This window comes from Dendrobates tinctorius, unplaced genomic scaffold, assembly GCF_039654945.1.
Source record: "Dendrobates tinctorius isolate UK_male_01 unplaced genomic scaffold, ASM3965494v1 ptg000030l, whole genome shotgun sequence".
Classification (NCBI taxonomy): domain Eukaryota; kingdom Metazoa; phylum Chordata; class Amphibia; order Anura; family Dendrobatidae; genus Dendrobates; species Dendrobates tinctorius.
In genome coordinates this window covers 609998-627160 of record NW_027361698.1, presented here as the reverse complement: position 1 = coordinate 627160, position 17163 = coordinate 609998, and the positions used below count along the sequence as shown (strand labels likewise).

General features: G+C 41.9%; 1 protein-coding gene across 10 annotated transcripts in view; it reads left to right on the top strand.

The window, feature by feature from the left end:
- The window catches only part of CENPE (centromere protein E), a 205722-nt gene extending 191673 nt beyond the window's left edge, over window positions 1–14049 (top strand). For 7 of the 10 annotated variants that reach the window (XM_073571801.1, XM_073571795.1, XM_073571800.1 and 4 more), the window contains 3 exons: window positions 7830–8341; window positions 11535–11579; window positions 13763–14049. In XM_073571801.1, the coding sequence (XP_073427902.1) occupies window positions 7830–8341; window positions 11535–11579; window positions 13763–13863 (658 nt within the window). In that variant the 3' untranslated portion in view covers window positions 13864–14049. Of the gene's footprint in view, window positions 1–7829; window positions 8342–11534; window positions 11580–12094; window positions 12116–13762 lie in introns of all 10 variants that reach the window. The other 3 variants (XM_073571802.1, XM_073571794.1, XM_073571798.1) reach the window with 2 other exon arrangements.
- Window positions 14050–17163: the final 3114 nt, after the last annotated feature.

Below are 17163 nucleotides of genomic sequence, written 5' to 3'. Positions count from 1 at the left end.
CGTGTCCTCTTTCCATATTAATGAGGACATTGTTCTGCCTTCGTTTTGTCCAGCGCCAGTACACAGAGTGGAAAGGGCGCTCCACTCTTTACATCTGGTAAGAGCTCTCAGGAGGTAAGTGTCAAGGACAGCACCTTTTCGCCAGACGGACTCGTTGTTTGTAATTCCTGAAGGGCGCAGGAAGGGTCTCGCAGCCTCACGGTCAACCATAGCCAGATGGATTCGCCTAACTATTCAGGAGGCTTACCGTATTAGAGGCGCACCGATTCCAACAGGGATAGGGGCGCACTCTACTCGGGCAGTGGGCGCCTCTTGGGCGCTTCGGCACCAGGCTTCGGCAGAGCAGGTATGCAAAGCAGCAACCTGGTCCAGCCTGCACACTTTTTGTAAGCATTACAATGTGCATACTCAGGCCTCGTCGGATGCGAGCCTGGGCAAGAAAATTCTCCAAGCAGCAGTGGCACACCTTTAGACAGGAGGGCATGCGGCTTGGATCGGTGAGTTGTCCTCCCACCCAGGGACTGCTTTAGGACGTCCCACAGTCTGTGTCCCCCAATGAGACGAAGGAGAAACATGGATTTTTGTGAGTACTCACCGTAAAATCCTTTTCTCCGAGACGCTCATTGGGGGACACAGCACCCACCCTGATAGCCAGTTGGCTCTTGTTTATTTAATTCTTATTTAATGTAGGGTGGTCCTTTTTCAGACATATGATTTTCTGCATTAAGGCTAATTTTTGGATGTTCTCCTACTGCTTTTGCACTAAACTGGTTTCCGCCCGCTATCGGGGCGAGGGTGTATGCGGCGGAGGAGGAGCTAACTTGTTTTTTGTATGCCTAGTGTCAGCCTCCAGACGGCAGTAGCACACACCCACAGTCTGTGTCCCCCAATGAGCGTCTCGGAGAAAAGGATTTTTCGGTGAGTACTTACAAAAATCCATGTTTCCTCTAAACTGTCCTTAGAACGCATTATTTACAAAGGCAGCGCCATTGAAAGAAGCACTAATATGACTGATATGGTCACACTCCTAATGTGCACTTCCTTCATTTAAACAAGTCTGAAGTTGTTGGCCTTATGTACGGTTTACAGCAAGTGATCCACTAGCTAGAAATAATATCTTCACCAGCAAGCTAGACAAATACTAGAAATTAAAACTAATCTACTTTATTCAAATCAGATTAAAAAGGACTATGTCCATTCATAAAATATGCACATGTACAAAAACACAAACATTAACAAAAAAGAAGAAACCGCTCAAAAAAACGGTAGACCAAACTACAAAAACTCTCCGGTTTACTCTGTCGTAATCCAAGTCATGCACCGACACTCCTTCAGAGTATCCGCTTAGTCTAAATTTGTTTGGAACAAGCACTCTCTTATAGTGCTGAAAATTGTCTATAACAAATCCATTGCTCTTGAATCGATGTGTTACTCCTGCATCACACACATCATCATCACTCACAATGATCTTAGACAAATTTTTGCAATAACAACCTTTTTTGCAATAGCAGCCTAAACAATACAAAATGGCATGGCATACAGTCTGAAAATTTGAAACTTAGGTGTGAATCTATACATTGCTCTTAAATCATGCAAGTTCACCACTTCCACAGACTTTTTAAGTAATATCGTTTGTCATGGAGAGATCTCACCCAAATCTTTTTCAGTAATGGGTTCCTCCATGTAACGCTCCCTTCTCCCTACGCGTTTCACCGTCCAGATCATCAGGGGAGTCTCAGAGTAAAGCTCAATGCCTACATAAGAAAAATGCCATCACTGGGCTGTTCATTTGCTTGCTTTTTATAACATGCACTCCTTAGTGTGTTCCCGCCTCATAAGGGTGGGCGGGTGTATGCCCATGACCACTTCCTGTTTCTGTGTTACTATAGTGACAGGTCCATTACTCATGTATTCCTAGTACCACTTACTGACTCGTTTGCCGTTAGCCCTACCACATATTGATAGTATATGATTGCACAAAAAACGACCTTATAGAGCATATAATCATGCGCGCTCTTTCTCCTTCATTCAGTTTATCGGGTTGCCTGGTAACGCGCTGACGTCACCCTTCTTTTACCTTTTTTTCCGGTGGACATCCCGCGCATGCGCGTTCTTCTATATCAAGTCCGAACCTCTTTACTACGTAAGCGCACATTTCCTCCCATCACTGAGTCACCACCCAGGGATATACCACGCCTGCGCACTCCATACCCAGCCGCTTCTTTACAGGCTCTAACCTCTCAATGCACGCAGTCACTTCCATCACAGGGTTATCACATGGGAGCACTTAATTATATACCCTTAATATACGCTTCTTCTAATAGTTTCTTCTCGTCTGTCAAATGATGTCAATTTTCGTATAAATAAGGTTAGCGTTATTTAACAGAACGATAATACATAGAGGCTTTGGTGTTTTTTAATATTTTTTACCCGATCAATATCGATCTATACACACATATAATTATAATTTACATTTTTTAACATAGTATGGCAAATATCCACCGTCATCTAGTGACAAGTGGCATATACATACTTCAACTTATAGTCACTAGTTCTAACAGAAGTGCTCACTCTCCAATCCTCAAAAAATATATATGGGCATAAATCTTACCCTCATATAGAATATAGGTATTAATAAGTAACAGTCATTTTGGGCATACTTCACATGTTCACCATCCAATTTTACGACCTTTAGATAATAAACTCAAGGTATTCTACTCCATTAAATATTCCTTGAATTTCTCCTTACAACTATCCCAATCGATCACCTAGGACAATGTACAGTACTTGACTCAGACTCGATACATCTACCTTCAGGAAGAAACTTCCTGTCTTCTCTTTATCTCGCTATACTTTATTTTAAAGACTTTGCTCCGCATTTTAGAGAATGAAAAATAACATATATCCTATTAATAAAGTATAACCCCTTTGGTCTCACTCCTGAGTAACCACACTACCCTTTAACCCCTATACAGGGATCTGGTTTTACGTGGGGCACAATGGAGCTCGTCCTCTGGGGCTTGAACCTCATTATATGTGGGAGGATAAATTATAGAAAAGCCGTAAAAGATAGTTGGTCGTTCAGGCCTGTTGGTTGGAGTGTCCTCAACCAGAAAATCCATTTACATTCCTTCTGGAGGATCGCTTTATCCCAATCTCCTCCTCTATGGGGGTAGGGAACTTTCTCAATCCCAGTAAATCGAATTTTACTATAATCACCTTGATGTGTCCTATTGATGTGGTTCGCTATACAGTCATATGTAAAAGTTTGGGCACCCCTATTAATGTTAACCTTTTTTCTTTATAACAATTTTGGTTTTTGCAACAGGTATTTCAGTTTCATATATCTAATAACTGATGGACTCAGTTATATTTCTGGATTCAAATGAGGTTTATTGTACTAACAGAAAATGTGCAATCTGCATTTAAACAAAATTTGACCGGTGCAAAAGTATGGGCACCCTTATCATTTTCTTGATTTGAACACTCCTAACTACTTTTTACTGACTTCCTGAAGCACTAAATTGGTTTTGTAACCTCATTGAGCTTTGAACTTCATAGCTAGGTGTATCCGTGTATCAAATCATGAGAAAAGGTATTTAAAGTGGCCACTTGCAAGTAGTTCTCCTATTTGATTCTCTTATGAAGAGTGGCATCATGGGCTCCTCAAAACAACTCTCAAATGATCTGAAAACAAAGATTATTCAACATAGCTTTTCAGGGGAAGGATACAAAAATTTGTCTCAGAGATTTATCCTGTCAGTTTCCACTGTGAGGAACATAGTAAGGAAATGGAAGAACACAGGTACAGTTCTTGTTAAGCCCAGAAGTGGCAGGCCAAGAAAAATATCAGAAAGGCAGAGAAGAAGAATGGTGAGAACAGTCAAGGACAATCCACAGACCACCTCCAAAGACCTGCAGCATCATCTTGCTGCAGATGGTGTCACAGTGCATCGGTCAACAATACAGCGCACTTTGCACAAGGAGAAGCTGTATGGGAGAGTGATGCGAAAGAAGCCGTTTCTGCAAACACGCCGCAAACAGAGTCGCCTGAGGTATGCAAAAGCACATTTGGACAAGCCAGTTACATTTTGGAAGAAGGTCCTGTGAACTGATGAAACAAAGATTGAGTTGTTTGGTCATACAAAAAGGCGTTATGCATGCGCTGTATTGTTGACCGATGCACAGTGACACCATCTGCAGCAAGATGATGCTGCAGGTCTTTGGAGGTGGTCTGTGGATTGTCCTTGACTGTTCTCACCATTCTTCTTCTCTGCCTTTCTGATATTTTTCTTGGCCTGCCACTTCTGGGCTTAACAAGAACTGTACCTGTGTTCTTCCATTTCCTTACTATGTTCCTCACAGTGGAAACTGACAGGATAAATCTCTGAGACAACTTTTTGTATCCTTCCCCTGAAAAGCTATGTTGAATAATCTTTGTTTTCAGATCATTTGAGAGTTGTTTTGAGGAGCCCATGATGCCACTCTTCATAGGAGAATCAAATAGGAGAACTACTTGCAAGTGGCCACTTGAAATACCTTTTCTCATGATTTGATACACGGATACACCTAGCTATGAAGTTCAAAGCTCAATGAGGTTACAAAACCAATTTAGTGCTTCAGGAAGTCAGTAAAAAGTAGTTAGGAGTGTTCAAATCAAGAAAATGATAAGGGTGCCCATACTTTTGCACCGGTCAAATTTTGTTTAAATGCAGATTGCACATTTTCTGTTAGTACAATAAACCTCATTTGAATCCAGAAATAACTGAGTCCATCAGTTATTAGATATATGAAACTGAAATACCTGTTGCAAAAACCAAAATTGTTATAAAGAAAAAAGGTTAACATTAATAGGGGTGCCCAAACTTTTACATATGACTGTATAGCGAACCACATCAATAGGACACATCAAGGTGATTATAGTAAAATTCAATTTACTGGGATTGAGAAAGTTCCCTACCCCCATAGAGGAGGAGATTGGGATAAAGCGATCCTCCAGAAGGAATGTAAATGGATTTTCTGGTTGAGGACACTCCAACCAACAGGCCTGAACGACCAACTATCTTTTACGGCTTTTCTATAATTTATCCTCCCACATATAATGAGGTTCAAGCCCCAGAGGACGAGCTCCATTGTGCCCCACGTAAAACCAGATCCCTGTATAGGGGTTAAAGGGTAGTGTGGTTACTCAGGAGTGAGACCAAAGGGGTTATACTTTATTAATAGGATATATGTTATTTTTCATTCTCTAAAATGCGGAGCAAAGTCTTTAAAATAAAGTATAGCGAGATAAAGAGAAGACAGGAAGTTTCTTCCTGAAGGTAGATGTATCGAGTCTGAGTCAAGTACTGTACATTGTCCTAGGTGATCGATTGGGATAGTTGTAAGGAGAAATTCAAGGAATATTTAATGGAGTAGAATACCTTGAGTTTATTATCTAAAGGTCGTAAAATTGGATGGTGAACATGTGAAGTATGCCCAAAATGACTGTTACTTATTAATACCTATATTCTATATGAGGGTAAGATTTATGCCCATATATATTTTTTGAGGATTGGAGAGTGAGCACTTCTGTTAGAACTAGTGACTATAAGTTGAAGTATGTATATGCCACTTGTCACTAGATGACGGTGGATATTTGCCATACTATGTTAAAAAATGTAAATTATAATTATATGTGTGTATAGATCGATATTGATCGGGTAAAAAATATTAAAAAACACCAAAGCCTCTATGTATTATCGTTCTGTTAAATAACGCTAACCTTATTTATACGAAAATTGACATCATTTGACAGACGAGAAGAAACTATTAGAAGAAGCGTATATTAAGGGTATATAATTAAGTGCTCCCATGTGATAACCCTGTGATGGAAGTGACTGCGTGCATTGAGAGGTTAGAGCCTGTAAAGAAGCTGCTGGGTATGGAGTGCGCAGGCGTGGTATATCCCTGGGTGGTGACTCAGTGATGGGAGGAAATGTGCGCTTACGTAGTAAAGAGGTTCGGACTTGATATAGAAGAACGCGCATGCGCGGGATGTCCACCGGAAAAAAAGGTAAAAGAAGGGTGACGTCAGCGCGTTACCAGGCAACCCGATAAACTGAATGAAGGAGAAAGAGCGCGCATGATTATATGCTCTATAAGAAGGTCGTTTTTTGTGCAATCATATACTATCAATATGTGGTAGGGCTAACGGCAAACGAGTCAGTAAGTGGTACTAGGAATACATGAGTAATGGACCTGTCACTATAGTAACACAGAAACAGGAAGTGGTCATGGGCATACACCCGCCCACCCTTATGAGGCGGGAACACACTAAGGAGTGCATGTTATAAAAAGCAAGCAAATGAACAGCCCAGTGATGGCATTTTTCTTATGTAGGCATTGAGCTTTACTCTGAGACTCCCCTGATGATCTGGACGGTGAAACGCGTAGGGAGAAGGGAGCGTTACATGGAGGAACCCATTACTGAAAAAGATTTGGGTGAGATCTCTCCATGACATACAATATTACTTAAAAAGTCTGTGGAAGTGGTGAACTTGCATGATTTAAGAGCAATGTATAGATTCACACCTAAGTTTCAAATTTTCAGACTGTATGCCATGCCATTTTGTATTGTTTAGGCTGCTATTGCAAAAAAGGTTGTTATTGCAAAAATTTGTCTAAGATCATTGTGAGTGATGATGATGTGTGTGATGCAGGAGTAACACATCGATTCAAGAGCAATGGATTTGTTATAGACAATTTTAAGCACTATAAGAGAGTGCTTGTTCCAAACAAATTTAGACTAAGCGGATACTCTGAAGGAGTGTCGGTGCATGACTTGGATTACGACACAGAGTAAAGCGGAAAGTTTTTGTAGTTTGGTCTACCGTTTTTTTGAGCGGTTTCTTCTTTTTTGTTAATGTTTGTGTTTTTGTACATGTGCATACCTTATGTACGGTATTTCAAACCCAATGATTTTGGTGGGATTGGCCGACCATCTAATATTTATGGGGTCCTCCAGACTCTCCTTGTATGGCAGTGTCTTACGCCTCTCTTCCTCCTAAATGCATGGACACCTAGCTGAGTTGTGTGGGAGATGTTGGGAGAGAGAGCCAACAATTATCCGATATTTAGACGGAACTCGCAACTTTCCCTGGCAGCAGATGTCAGTGAAGATGAGGACTGGGCATGTTGAATTTCATTTGCCCAATCCTGGCAGATGAATGGTTGTCAGAAGTTCTATAGTAAGATCAGTCTATCTTCCCTTCCTATAGGTAAACGGGGTGTTTTTAGAGTCTCTCTGCTACCAACACCTGTAATTGGACCGCTAAATGACATGCAACCATATTTCCGCAAAACATCCACTTTATTTTGCCACCACCCTGCCCAGTACTTTAAATTAGAGGAGCGAAGGTATATTAGTGTGTTCTAGAAATGGCTGACACAATCTGTTCCTCAGCAGAGCCGTATAAGTGCTGCTTATTCTGCTGCGCTTTCTCTAAAGCGAACAGCTGGGTTTATATTCCAGTATTTGTCTACAGAAAATGGTCGTAAAGTCTTCCTGTGCTCCATTTAGGATTTCTAGGAGAACTGCCAAAGAGGTTTTAAAAAGGCCCATTAATGTGAAATTGAGGTTTTATCGCTCCACCTCAGCATAAAAACAGCTGGCTGATATTTCTTGCCTTTACAACCTGTAGTCTTTAGAGTCTAATTCCGGCTTTGTAGTTAGGGCCTGGTTTTATAAAGGTTTACTCACTGAGAACAGTAGCAAGTTGCAATTTTTGTGGAAACCACAATTTAGATCTTTAAATGTTTCTTTTCTTGGCTACTCTCTCCTTTTACAGGAATATATCCTCTTATGAAGATGAAGTTAAAAAGCTGAAGGAACCATCCCCGGAGACCCCTACTACCCTCCTTAGTTCATTGCATAGTGATGATGTGTGTCATGGCGATATTGACCCTTCTAGAACAACACTAATGTCTCCTCCACGCAAGACCGAGATGCCAAGCAGTCATATAGCTTTCCAGGCCAAAACAGTGATACGAGGAGACAATCCATGTCTTCTAAGTAAGATTGATGTCCACAAACCTCAACCGATGTCTCCAAATAAGATGGAGCGACACAGTGCTCCGGCCACGTCTCCAGATAAAACCAGGTTTTACGGAAAGCGGCCTTTCTCTCCACTGAAGACTGATGGCCCCTTGCTCAGCACTTTAACTGAATCACCCAAAAAAAAACATACATTGCCAGAAAAAGTAGACTCTCCTAAAGAGAAATTCTTTGATGTGAGAACGAAATCTTTACCATACTGCCCAAGCACGTTTTTTGATAACTCCACTCTTGGCACTTTCCCAGGTAATTTGATGTCTGAGCCTGTTATGTCTTTAATCATATGGTTTTATGTACAGTATACGGTCATCTCTTTATACCACTGGGACCCATTAAATGTATTGGCAGATCTAGTCAGAAAGAAGGTTTTTAAATGTGTATAAAAAGTGGTCTGATTGGGCAGTAAGATAAGTATTGGCTTATATAGGCTTCCCTAACGTGACTACAGTGTATTCGCAGCTGACCTGACAATCCATTTTAAACTTTGTACTAAACTTTCCCCAACTTTGGGGCAGCCTAAAAGTGATCACTTTTAAGTATGCTAACTGGCTTTTGATATGGGTATATACGTGCCATATTATGGAAAACTACAGCTTCATTTGGTCACTATAGGGTAGTACAGCAGAGATTGCCTTTTAATACAAGGGAACGTTCTTCATGAAGGGGTTGTACGGTCTCAAAAGAAAAGTCTGCAATCACCCAGCCTCTCGCAATAGAGACTTGAGAGAAGCACAGGGGTCTAATCACTTGTGACCACAGGTATATAACGTGCATGTGTGCAATCACGTGACTGCCCAGCACACAGTTTTTATTTCACCTCTTTGTTGCACAGATATTTGCAAAGTATTTGACACCTAATGAGTTATCAGGTAGGGTTCTCTGTTTTAGTTTGGGGGCATGTTCTTGCACACTAAGATATTATGGGGGCGAGGTGTTTTTCTGCCAAGTTGCTGCCTACTTGTAGTTTGGCCTGTATCATAAATGGGGACAAAGTACACTCCCCAGTGAATCTATCTGATAGTTTGTTAAATGGGTTTTCCCTTGAACAAAGTTAATTTTAATCATTAGATCTTGAAATAATAAGAACTTCCACAAATGGATGTAGTTAAAAAAATGTTCCTGTGCTGAGATAATCTTATAAATGTGTCCCTGCTAATGTACTGTGTGATGGCTGTGTCTGACCGTTCAGGAACATTGTCTGATCATACCACAGCTCCTGGGCAGGGGAGGAAGCTAAGAGTATAGAGACAGGACAGCACGGGATTGCAAATTATTCTTTCTGTGAGATAAAACATTGCAGGAAATGTTTTACCTCTGAAAAAGAATAATCTGTAATCCTGTGCTCTCCTGTCTGTATACTCTTTGCTTCCTCCCCTGCCCAGTAGCTGTGGTATGATCAGACCATGTTCCTGCACGGTCAAACACAGCCATTACACAGTACATTAGCAGGGACACATTTATAAGATTATCTCAGCACAGGAACAAACACATCCAATTGTGCAACCTATTATTACTCTAAGATCTATTAATTAAAATGAACTTTTGTTCCAAGTGAGTGTTAACTCATTAGGTGCCAAATAGTTTGGTCTCTAAAATCTCCCCATTCTGCTCTGCAGTTTGTTTCCAATTCAACATAAAACATTTGGTGAATGGCCTTTCTTTTAGACTAGGGCTATAGGAATCAAAAACAAAACACAAAACAAATATCCTAAAATAAAAGAAAAAATAAATTGCAAAAATTGCATGAAGGTAGTTATAATAATAAGGGTATTTAGTTAACATACCGTATATACTTGTGTATAAGCCGATCCTTGTATAAGCCGACCCCCCCCCCCCCCCCCCTAATTTTGCCACAAAAAAACGAAAAAACTTATTGACTCGCGTAAAAGTCTAGGGTTAAATGGTGGTCCAAGAAGATGCTCCATAGATAACCCCCCCATATGCTGCTGCACAAGGGTTAATGCTGCCCCATAAGATGCTCCATAAATACCCCCCATATGCTGCTGCACAAGGGTTAATGCTGCCCCATAAGATGCTCCATAAATACCTCCCATATGCTGCTGCACAAGGGTTAATGCTGCCCCGTATGATGCTCCATAAATACCCCCATATGCTGCTGCACAAGGGTTAATGCTACTCCATAAGATGCTCCACAAATACCCCCCATATGCAGCTGCACAAGGGTTAATGCTGCCCCATATGATGCTCCATAAATACCCCCCATGTGCTGCTGCTGCTGCAATAAAAAAAAGACATACTCACCTCTGCGTCGCTGGGGGCCAGGTACCGGTGTCCTGAGGCCCTTGCAGTGGCGATATTTATCTGTCCCATCGCCATCCACCGCTGAGTGTTCCGGGTCTCTGCAGTGACAGCAGAGGGTGCACACTGACTATGTCATCGCGCCCTCTGCCGTCACAGCAGGAGGACCCGGAGACAAAGTGGTGCACGGCTTGGAACAGGGACAAGTGAATATCACTCTGCCCCATCATACTCACCCCTCCTGGCGCAAGGTCTTCTCTGCAGTGGCAGCCCCTGCTTCTCCCTCTGCCGTCTGCTTCCTGCATTCAGCTGGTCACGTGGTACCGCTCATTAAATATGCGCATATTTGAGTTTAATGAGCGGTACCACGTGACCGCTGAATGCAGGAAGCAGACGGCAGAGGGAGAAGCAGGGGCTGCAGAGAAGTGCCAGGAGAGGATGAGTATGGTCTGACACCCCCACTCCCCCACCCACCCCCCGGTATATGACTCGTGTATAAGCCGAAAGGGGGACTTTCAGCCAAAAAAATAGGCTGAAAATCTCGTCTTATACACGAGTGTATACTGTAACTTTGATCAAAGTAATGTACAAGCCATCCCGCCACGTCACAGCAACCCTTGTGGGACAGTCCTAACTCTTGTATTTAAAACCTTTCCACTTGTCAAGTGACGTAAATGTGAACAAGGACTGAACCACGAGTAATAGCATAGGCCAGACAGGATGGATTTTCCAACTCAGAAAAAGAGGGCGGTCACACCCTTATATGCACAGAATGCACACTGAACTAAATGAGAAACTAGGTCTGAGCTGAAAAAGTAAATTGTGTATGCAAAATGTAAATGCATATAAACACATGACCTTTAAAGAGAACCACAAACAAATATCCTAAAATAAAAAAGTAAAAAATAAATTGCAAAAATTGCATGAAGGTAGTAGTAATAATAATAAGGGTATTTAGTTAACATAATTTTGATCAAAATAATGTACAAGCCATCCCGCCACGTCACGGCAATCTGTGTAAAGGTCATGTGTTTATATGCATTTACATTTTGCATACACATTAGTTTACTTTTTCAGCTCAGACCCAGTTTCTCAGGGCTATAGGAATACAATTTTATAAATATAAGATGGAGTATGTATCAGATTATATTTAAAAGTGGATTTCCTGCGTCATTGACAGGTCTCTGTATGCCACCTTCAGAAAATAATTCTAGCGAAGAATCTGGTAATGGTTGTCACGTGGTTTACTTGGCACTCTGGCAAGACCTCACCCATGGTGTAACTCTAAGGCTGCATGCACACAGACCCATAGTTTTTTATCCGCATGTTTGTTTTTAAAACTGATCCCTGAGACCAATTCTCATCCGTTTTGCAGATCAGTCTGTGCCATGAAAGTCTCTGGAGATCCATTACAAATAGATGACCTCCTTCATAGTCTTTGTTTTATCCATTTTAACTGATTCTTTGCCGAGAGTCATTGTTGATGGAGAAACTAATACGGATGTGAATGTCGTCTAATAACTAGTCGCCAAATGGAGGACACTGATTAGACCTTTGTAAAAATGTATTTATTTTTTAATTGTAATACTTCTAGTTTGTATTTAACATGAGTAACTGGCTCAGAAAAAAAGGTGTAATTAGGTGTATTACTGGCATGGGTCTGAAATCTCAGTTGTGCTGTACCACCTTGTAGATGTGGATCCAGTGGTTTATGATGCCTTATTGTTTTCCATGTTGCAGAAGGTTTGGTCTTGACATAAGGCAGGTGATCCCACTGCATATTTTGGGTGTATTGTACAGATGGAGTGGCTTTTCTTACACTTTTTGAGCACATGTTACTGAAAATAGGAGCAGTTGGAATAGAGCCAACAATGAATCATTTTGCGCTTTATTGATGTCCCTCTTCTAAATCTTGTTTTGTGGTATTACCTGACGCTTTTCTCCGTCAAACTCTTCAAAATTACATGCTTGTTTCATGAAATTGGTACAAAATCAACAAAGCTCTTTAGTTTTGTTTCTAGCCAGTTTTTACAACTTTTTCAAACGGAGTCACAAATCATGAAAAATCGTTTGTTTTGTTCAAAAGTTTGCACCAAATTGAGCAGTGTCACAGAAACCTCACTCCAGGCAAACACTGAACTTATTTACTGTATGTGTCTAAAATATCTGGATAAGCAAAGCTGTCGAGAAAAATAAAAAGAAAAACTACCAAAACATAAAGCCTATAAAAAGGAACAAATTGTAAGAAAAAAAAAATTGAGCAACAACAATGATGATGAATCAGGGCCAATATCTTGCAAAATATGGAGCTTTAATCATTTTGGACGCATAAATCCATGCCCTGATTCATCAGATCCTTTCCTTTTTTGTCTTGTGGTATTGATTGCTATTTTTGCACCAAATTTGGCAAGATGGCATACTTAATTTAATGAATTCGGTGCAAAATAAAAAAAAAATTGGGCTTTTTTACGGTCTTAAGTAGCATAAAATTCACACACAATTCTTGTATATTCAAAAATGTACCAGGGGAATACTGGAGTGAAATTGAGCCAAATTCGACAAGTCGCAATTGATGAATTGGGCTGAAACATCTGGAATTGCCAGACTCTGCCCACAAAGTGGGAAACACAAAAAAAAAAAACTAGGAGAGCACACACAAAAGAGACTTCAAAAAAGGCGCAAAAATTGGGTGGGAAAAAAAGGTGCAAAATAGAGTTCAATGAAACACAGACACAAAGGTAATGATGACTCGGGGGCCCAAGTGTCTGATAACAGTTCTGTTACAAAGGCAATTGCTTCTTCTATCTGTGAGCTATCCACTACAGGACAACCCCTTAACTGTTAACATGCCCCAAATACCATTAAAAAACATTTGGGCCCCAGTTCATCAAGACCTGCAAGAGGAGATGAGCTGGAGTCAGGCGCTCTTAATTCATGTAGAGATGCATGGCTCTTAACGAATCAGGAGCGTTGGATGAGTGACGTGCAAATTGACATATGGCAACACAAGTCCTATTCCAGTCCCTGATGGTGTAAGATTAGTGGAGTAGTTATTGCCACCACTTGTCATGATTTTGAGTGGGGTCTCCATACCCCTGCTCTAGCTTCTCCTGCTTCTTCAGAGCTAAGCAAAAGTCATAAGTCAAGTTGAGCCAAAACTCTATGCAACTTTTCAGAGCTTTTAACACCAGAATATCAAAGTAATAGTTTGGATGAATCGGGCACAAACTCTCCTCCCACCTTGTGCCGTTCCAGTGATGATGGTGTTGTGTGCTGGAACGTACATCATCACTGGCACTGGAATGGCACCAGTCTGGAAATTTGTTTGGTGTTTTTGGTGTGTGTGTTTTTATTTCTTCTCATTCTGCCAACCTTTATAAGCTGACATGTGTCCCTTTTCTTTTGTAGACACAGATTTTTCTGCTGGAACTACTGCTGATAGTGCCATCAATGAATGGTGGAATAGAACTGGAAAAACTGAAAAACCAAATGACTGTAAAACATCTTGAGCTTCTTTCCAGGAGCCATACCAAGACGTTTAGCCACTGGTTACAACAGATGTTTGGTGCGGACACGTGACGTTTGTGCACCGAAACCTTAATCATGATTTTATTACTATTCATTGCAGAAATTCATAAACCACAAAAAGTAAGTATAAATTGCCAAAATTACAAATTTTATTTAATGCAAAAGCATAACATACGATATTTAATCAAACAGGAAATTGCACAGATAAAACAAGGATACTGCTATCTAAACAGGGAGCCATATTGCACAGTTGCCCAAATTAGCATAAATTAATTGGAATATTTGACAAAGTACTTATATTATACGTCATTGAAGAACATTATAAATATGCTACACTCAGATATCCATAACACCTATTAGGAATATTAAGAGTTTCCACAGTGGAAATAGGCATAGCCAATCAGTAAGTACATATAGATCTTATGCATACAAATTATGCCATTAACTATTAATAAGCGCCTAAACAATAGTGCGTTAAGACATATTCCCAATGTAAGTGTATAAACATAAGGAAATTCCCGAGAAGGGCACTTACATGATTTAAGTATATGGCGCTGGCTTCCCCGTCGCCCCAACGCGCGTTTCGCTTCTTCGTCACGCCTCCTGACGAAGCGAAACGCGCGTTGGGGCGACGGGGAAGCCAGCGCCATATACTTAAATCATGTAAGTGCCCTTCTCGGGAATTTCCTTATGTTTATACACTTACATTGGGAATATGTCTTAACGCACTATTGTTTAGGCGCTTATTAATAGTTAATGGCATAATTTGTATGCATAAGATCTATATGTACTTACTGATTGGCTATGCCTATTTCCACTGTGGAAACTCTTAATATTCCTAATAGGTGTTATGGATATCTGAGTGTAGCATATTTATAATGTTCTTCAATGACGTATAATATAAGTACTTTGTCAAATATTCCAATTAATTTATGCTAATTTGGGCAACTGTGCAATATGGCTCCCTGTTTGGATAGCAGTATCCTTGTTTTATCTGTGCAATTTCCTGTTTGATTAAATATCGTATGTTATGCTTTTGCATTAAATAAAATTTGTAATTTTGGCAATTTATACTCTTTGTTGTTTATGAATTGAATTTTGAGTTTTTGCCTAAATAATTATCTATTGGGTTTTGTTGGTTATCATTGCAGAAATTGTCTTAAATATAGGAACCTGTAAATATATTTTCCACATTGGTAAATATCTATTTTAGCTTTTGTCTGTCTCTTCTGTTGTGATATCAATGTTTAATAAAAAGCAATGTTTGAATGTGGCTCTTCTTTTATTACATTCTGCGTTACAGCACATTATATAAAAAGGAAGACTTCTGAAGAAAAGTCTGCAAGGACTGGAACACCTTTAGCCTGGCAATGTCGTGCGGGGGAACGTTGTGGTGCTCAGTGTAGCGCCATGCCATTGCCAGATGATATATATTTTTATTTTCCCTTCACCCATGACACCACCACCTGAGAGAGGGATCCGCCCCGCCAGGACAGGAACCTACTGAGACATAAGGGGCGGCACCTCTCCCCCGCTTCAGTTGGGTTCCTGTCCTGGAAGGAACCCCACTGTCGGCGGTACCTGTCATGGGCGAAGAAAAGAAGATGGACCCAGCCCCGTCCCGGCGCAGGAAGAACAGGTGTCTCACCTGCAGCGTCGGCCGTCGGGTGCTGGATGCGCAGTCCCCAGGCCCTCCGGGTTCGTGCGGGCGTCAGTGGGATCCCCGGGGTCTGCGGAAAGCCCCCGCCGCATCTCGATCCCCATAGCAGGGGAGAGACGCAGGCTTCTTCTGGCCGCTGACGTCAGTGGCGCGTTGCATGCTGGGTGCGCCGGCTGACGTCAGAGAAGGGCGACGGTATAATGGCGCCGGGTGCGACGCCGGCCGGCTTTCTGAAGCGGGCGGTCGCAGGGGGGAGGGGAGAGACACGCTCACCTGAGCGGAGGCGCGTTATTTAAAAAGAGGAGGAGGCAGCAAACGGCGATGCAACATGGAGTCAGAGCAGGAACGTTCAGCGTCCCTGCCTCCCTCTCAGCCCTCTGGCAGAAAGCATGGAAGCCATTCCAGCAGCAGTCGCCCCAGCCGCAGGTCGGCAGGTGTCTGCACTAGGGGCGCTCTACAACTGCAAATTGGCATCAAATAGGGTGGGTAGACAGATTTATTAAATCCTGCCATAGAGCTAGGCCTATCCCAATACCCCGGATAGCCCCCTGGGATTTAAACCTAGTGCTAGAAGCCCTTACAAAAGATCCGTATGAGCCATTACATCAGCTACCCCTAAAGTTTCTGACCCTAAAAACAATCCTGTTAGTGGCCCTCACGTCAGCCCGCAGGATAAGCCATTTACAGGCTCTCAGTAAATCCACCTTATACGCAAGTCTTTCAGGTTAGGGTAGTGTTAAGAATAGGCCCCGCTTACCTGCCCAAAGTAGCATCAGATTTCCATCGGGGCCAGGAAATTGTCCTTCCATCTTTCTGCGAGAACCCAAAAAATCTGGGGGAGGAAAAATTCCATAATCTGGATGTTAAGAGAGCTCTCGTAGAATAAATATCTATGACTAGCCAGTGGAGGAGGTCCCAGTCCCTATTCATAGCTTTTCAGGGTGCCAGGAAAGGCTATGGGGTTTCAAAAGGGACTATTGCTAGATGGATTAGGGAGGCCATTAGTGTAGCCTATACAGCTAGTGGTATCCCGATTCCTGACGGCATCAAGGCTCATTCCACCAGAGCCGTGGCGACCTCCTGGACCGAAAAAGCAGAGGTATTGATTGAACAGATTTGTAAGGCCGCTACCTGGGCCTCACCTTCAACCTTCTTTTAGCACTGTAGGTTGAATCTATCCTCCTCTGCTGACTTAACCTTCGGTAGAAGGGTGCTGCAAGCAGTGGTCCCTCCCTAAGGTGTTTCGAATCTCCAAAAATCTCTCAGGTGGTGCTGTCATGGGTGAAGGGAAAACCACCATGGTTACTTACCGGTAGCCGGTATTTCCGGAACCCATGACAGCACCCGTATATTCCCCCCCCCTTTTCACCATATGGGTGTGCACAATTAGTAGGGTGTTTTTTTTTTTTTTGAGTGTTGTGGTGTTGGATTAAACATGTAACTAACCGGGAAGTCCTCTCAGTGCTCTGTAACCCAACTGAAGCGGGGGAGAGGTGCCGCCCCTTATGTCTCAGTAGGTTCCTGTCCTGGCGGGGCGGATCCCTCTCTCAGGTGGTGCTGTCATGGGTTCCGGAAAAACCGGCTACCGGTAAGTAACCATGGTGGTTTTTATATACAGCAC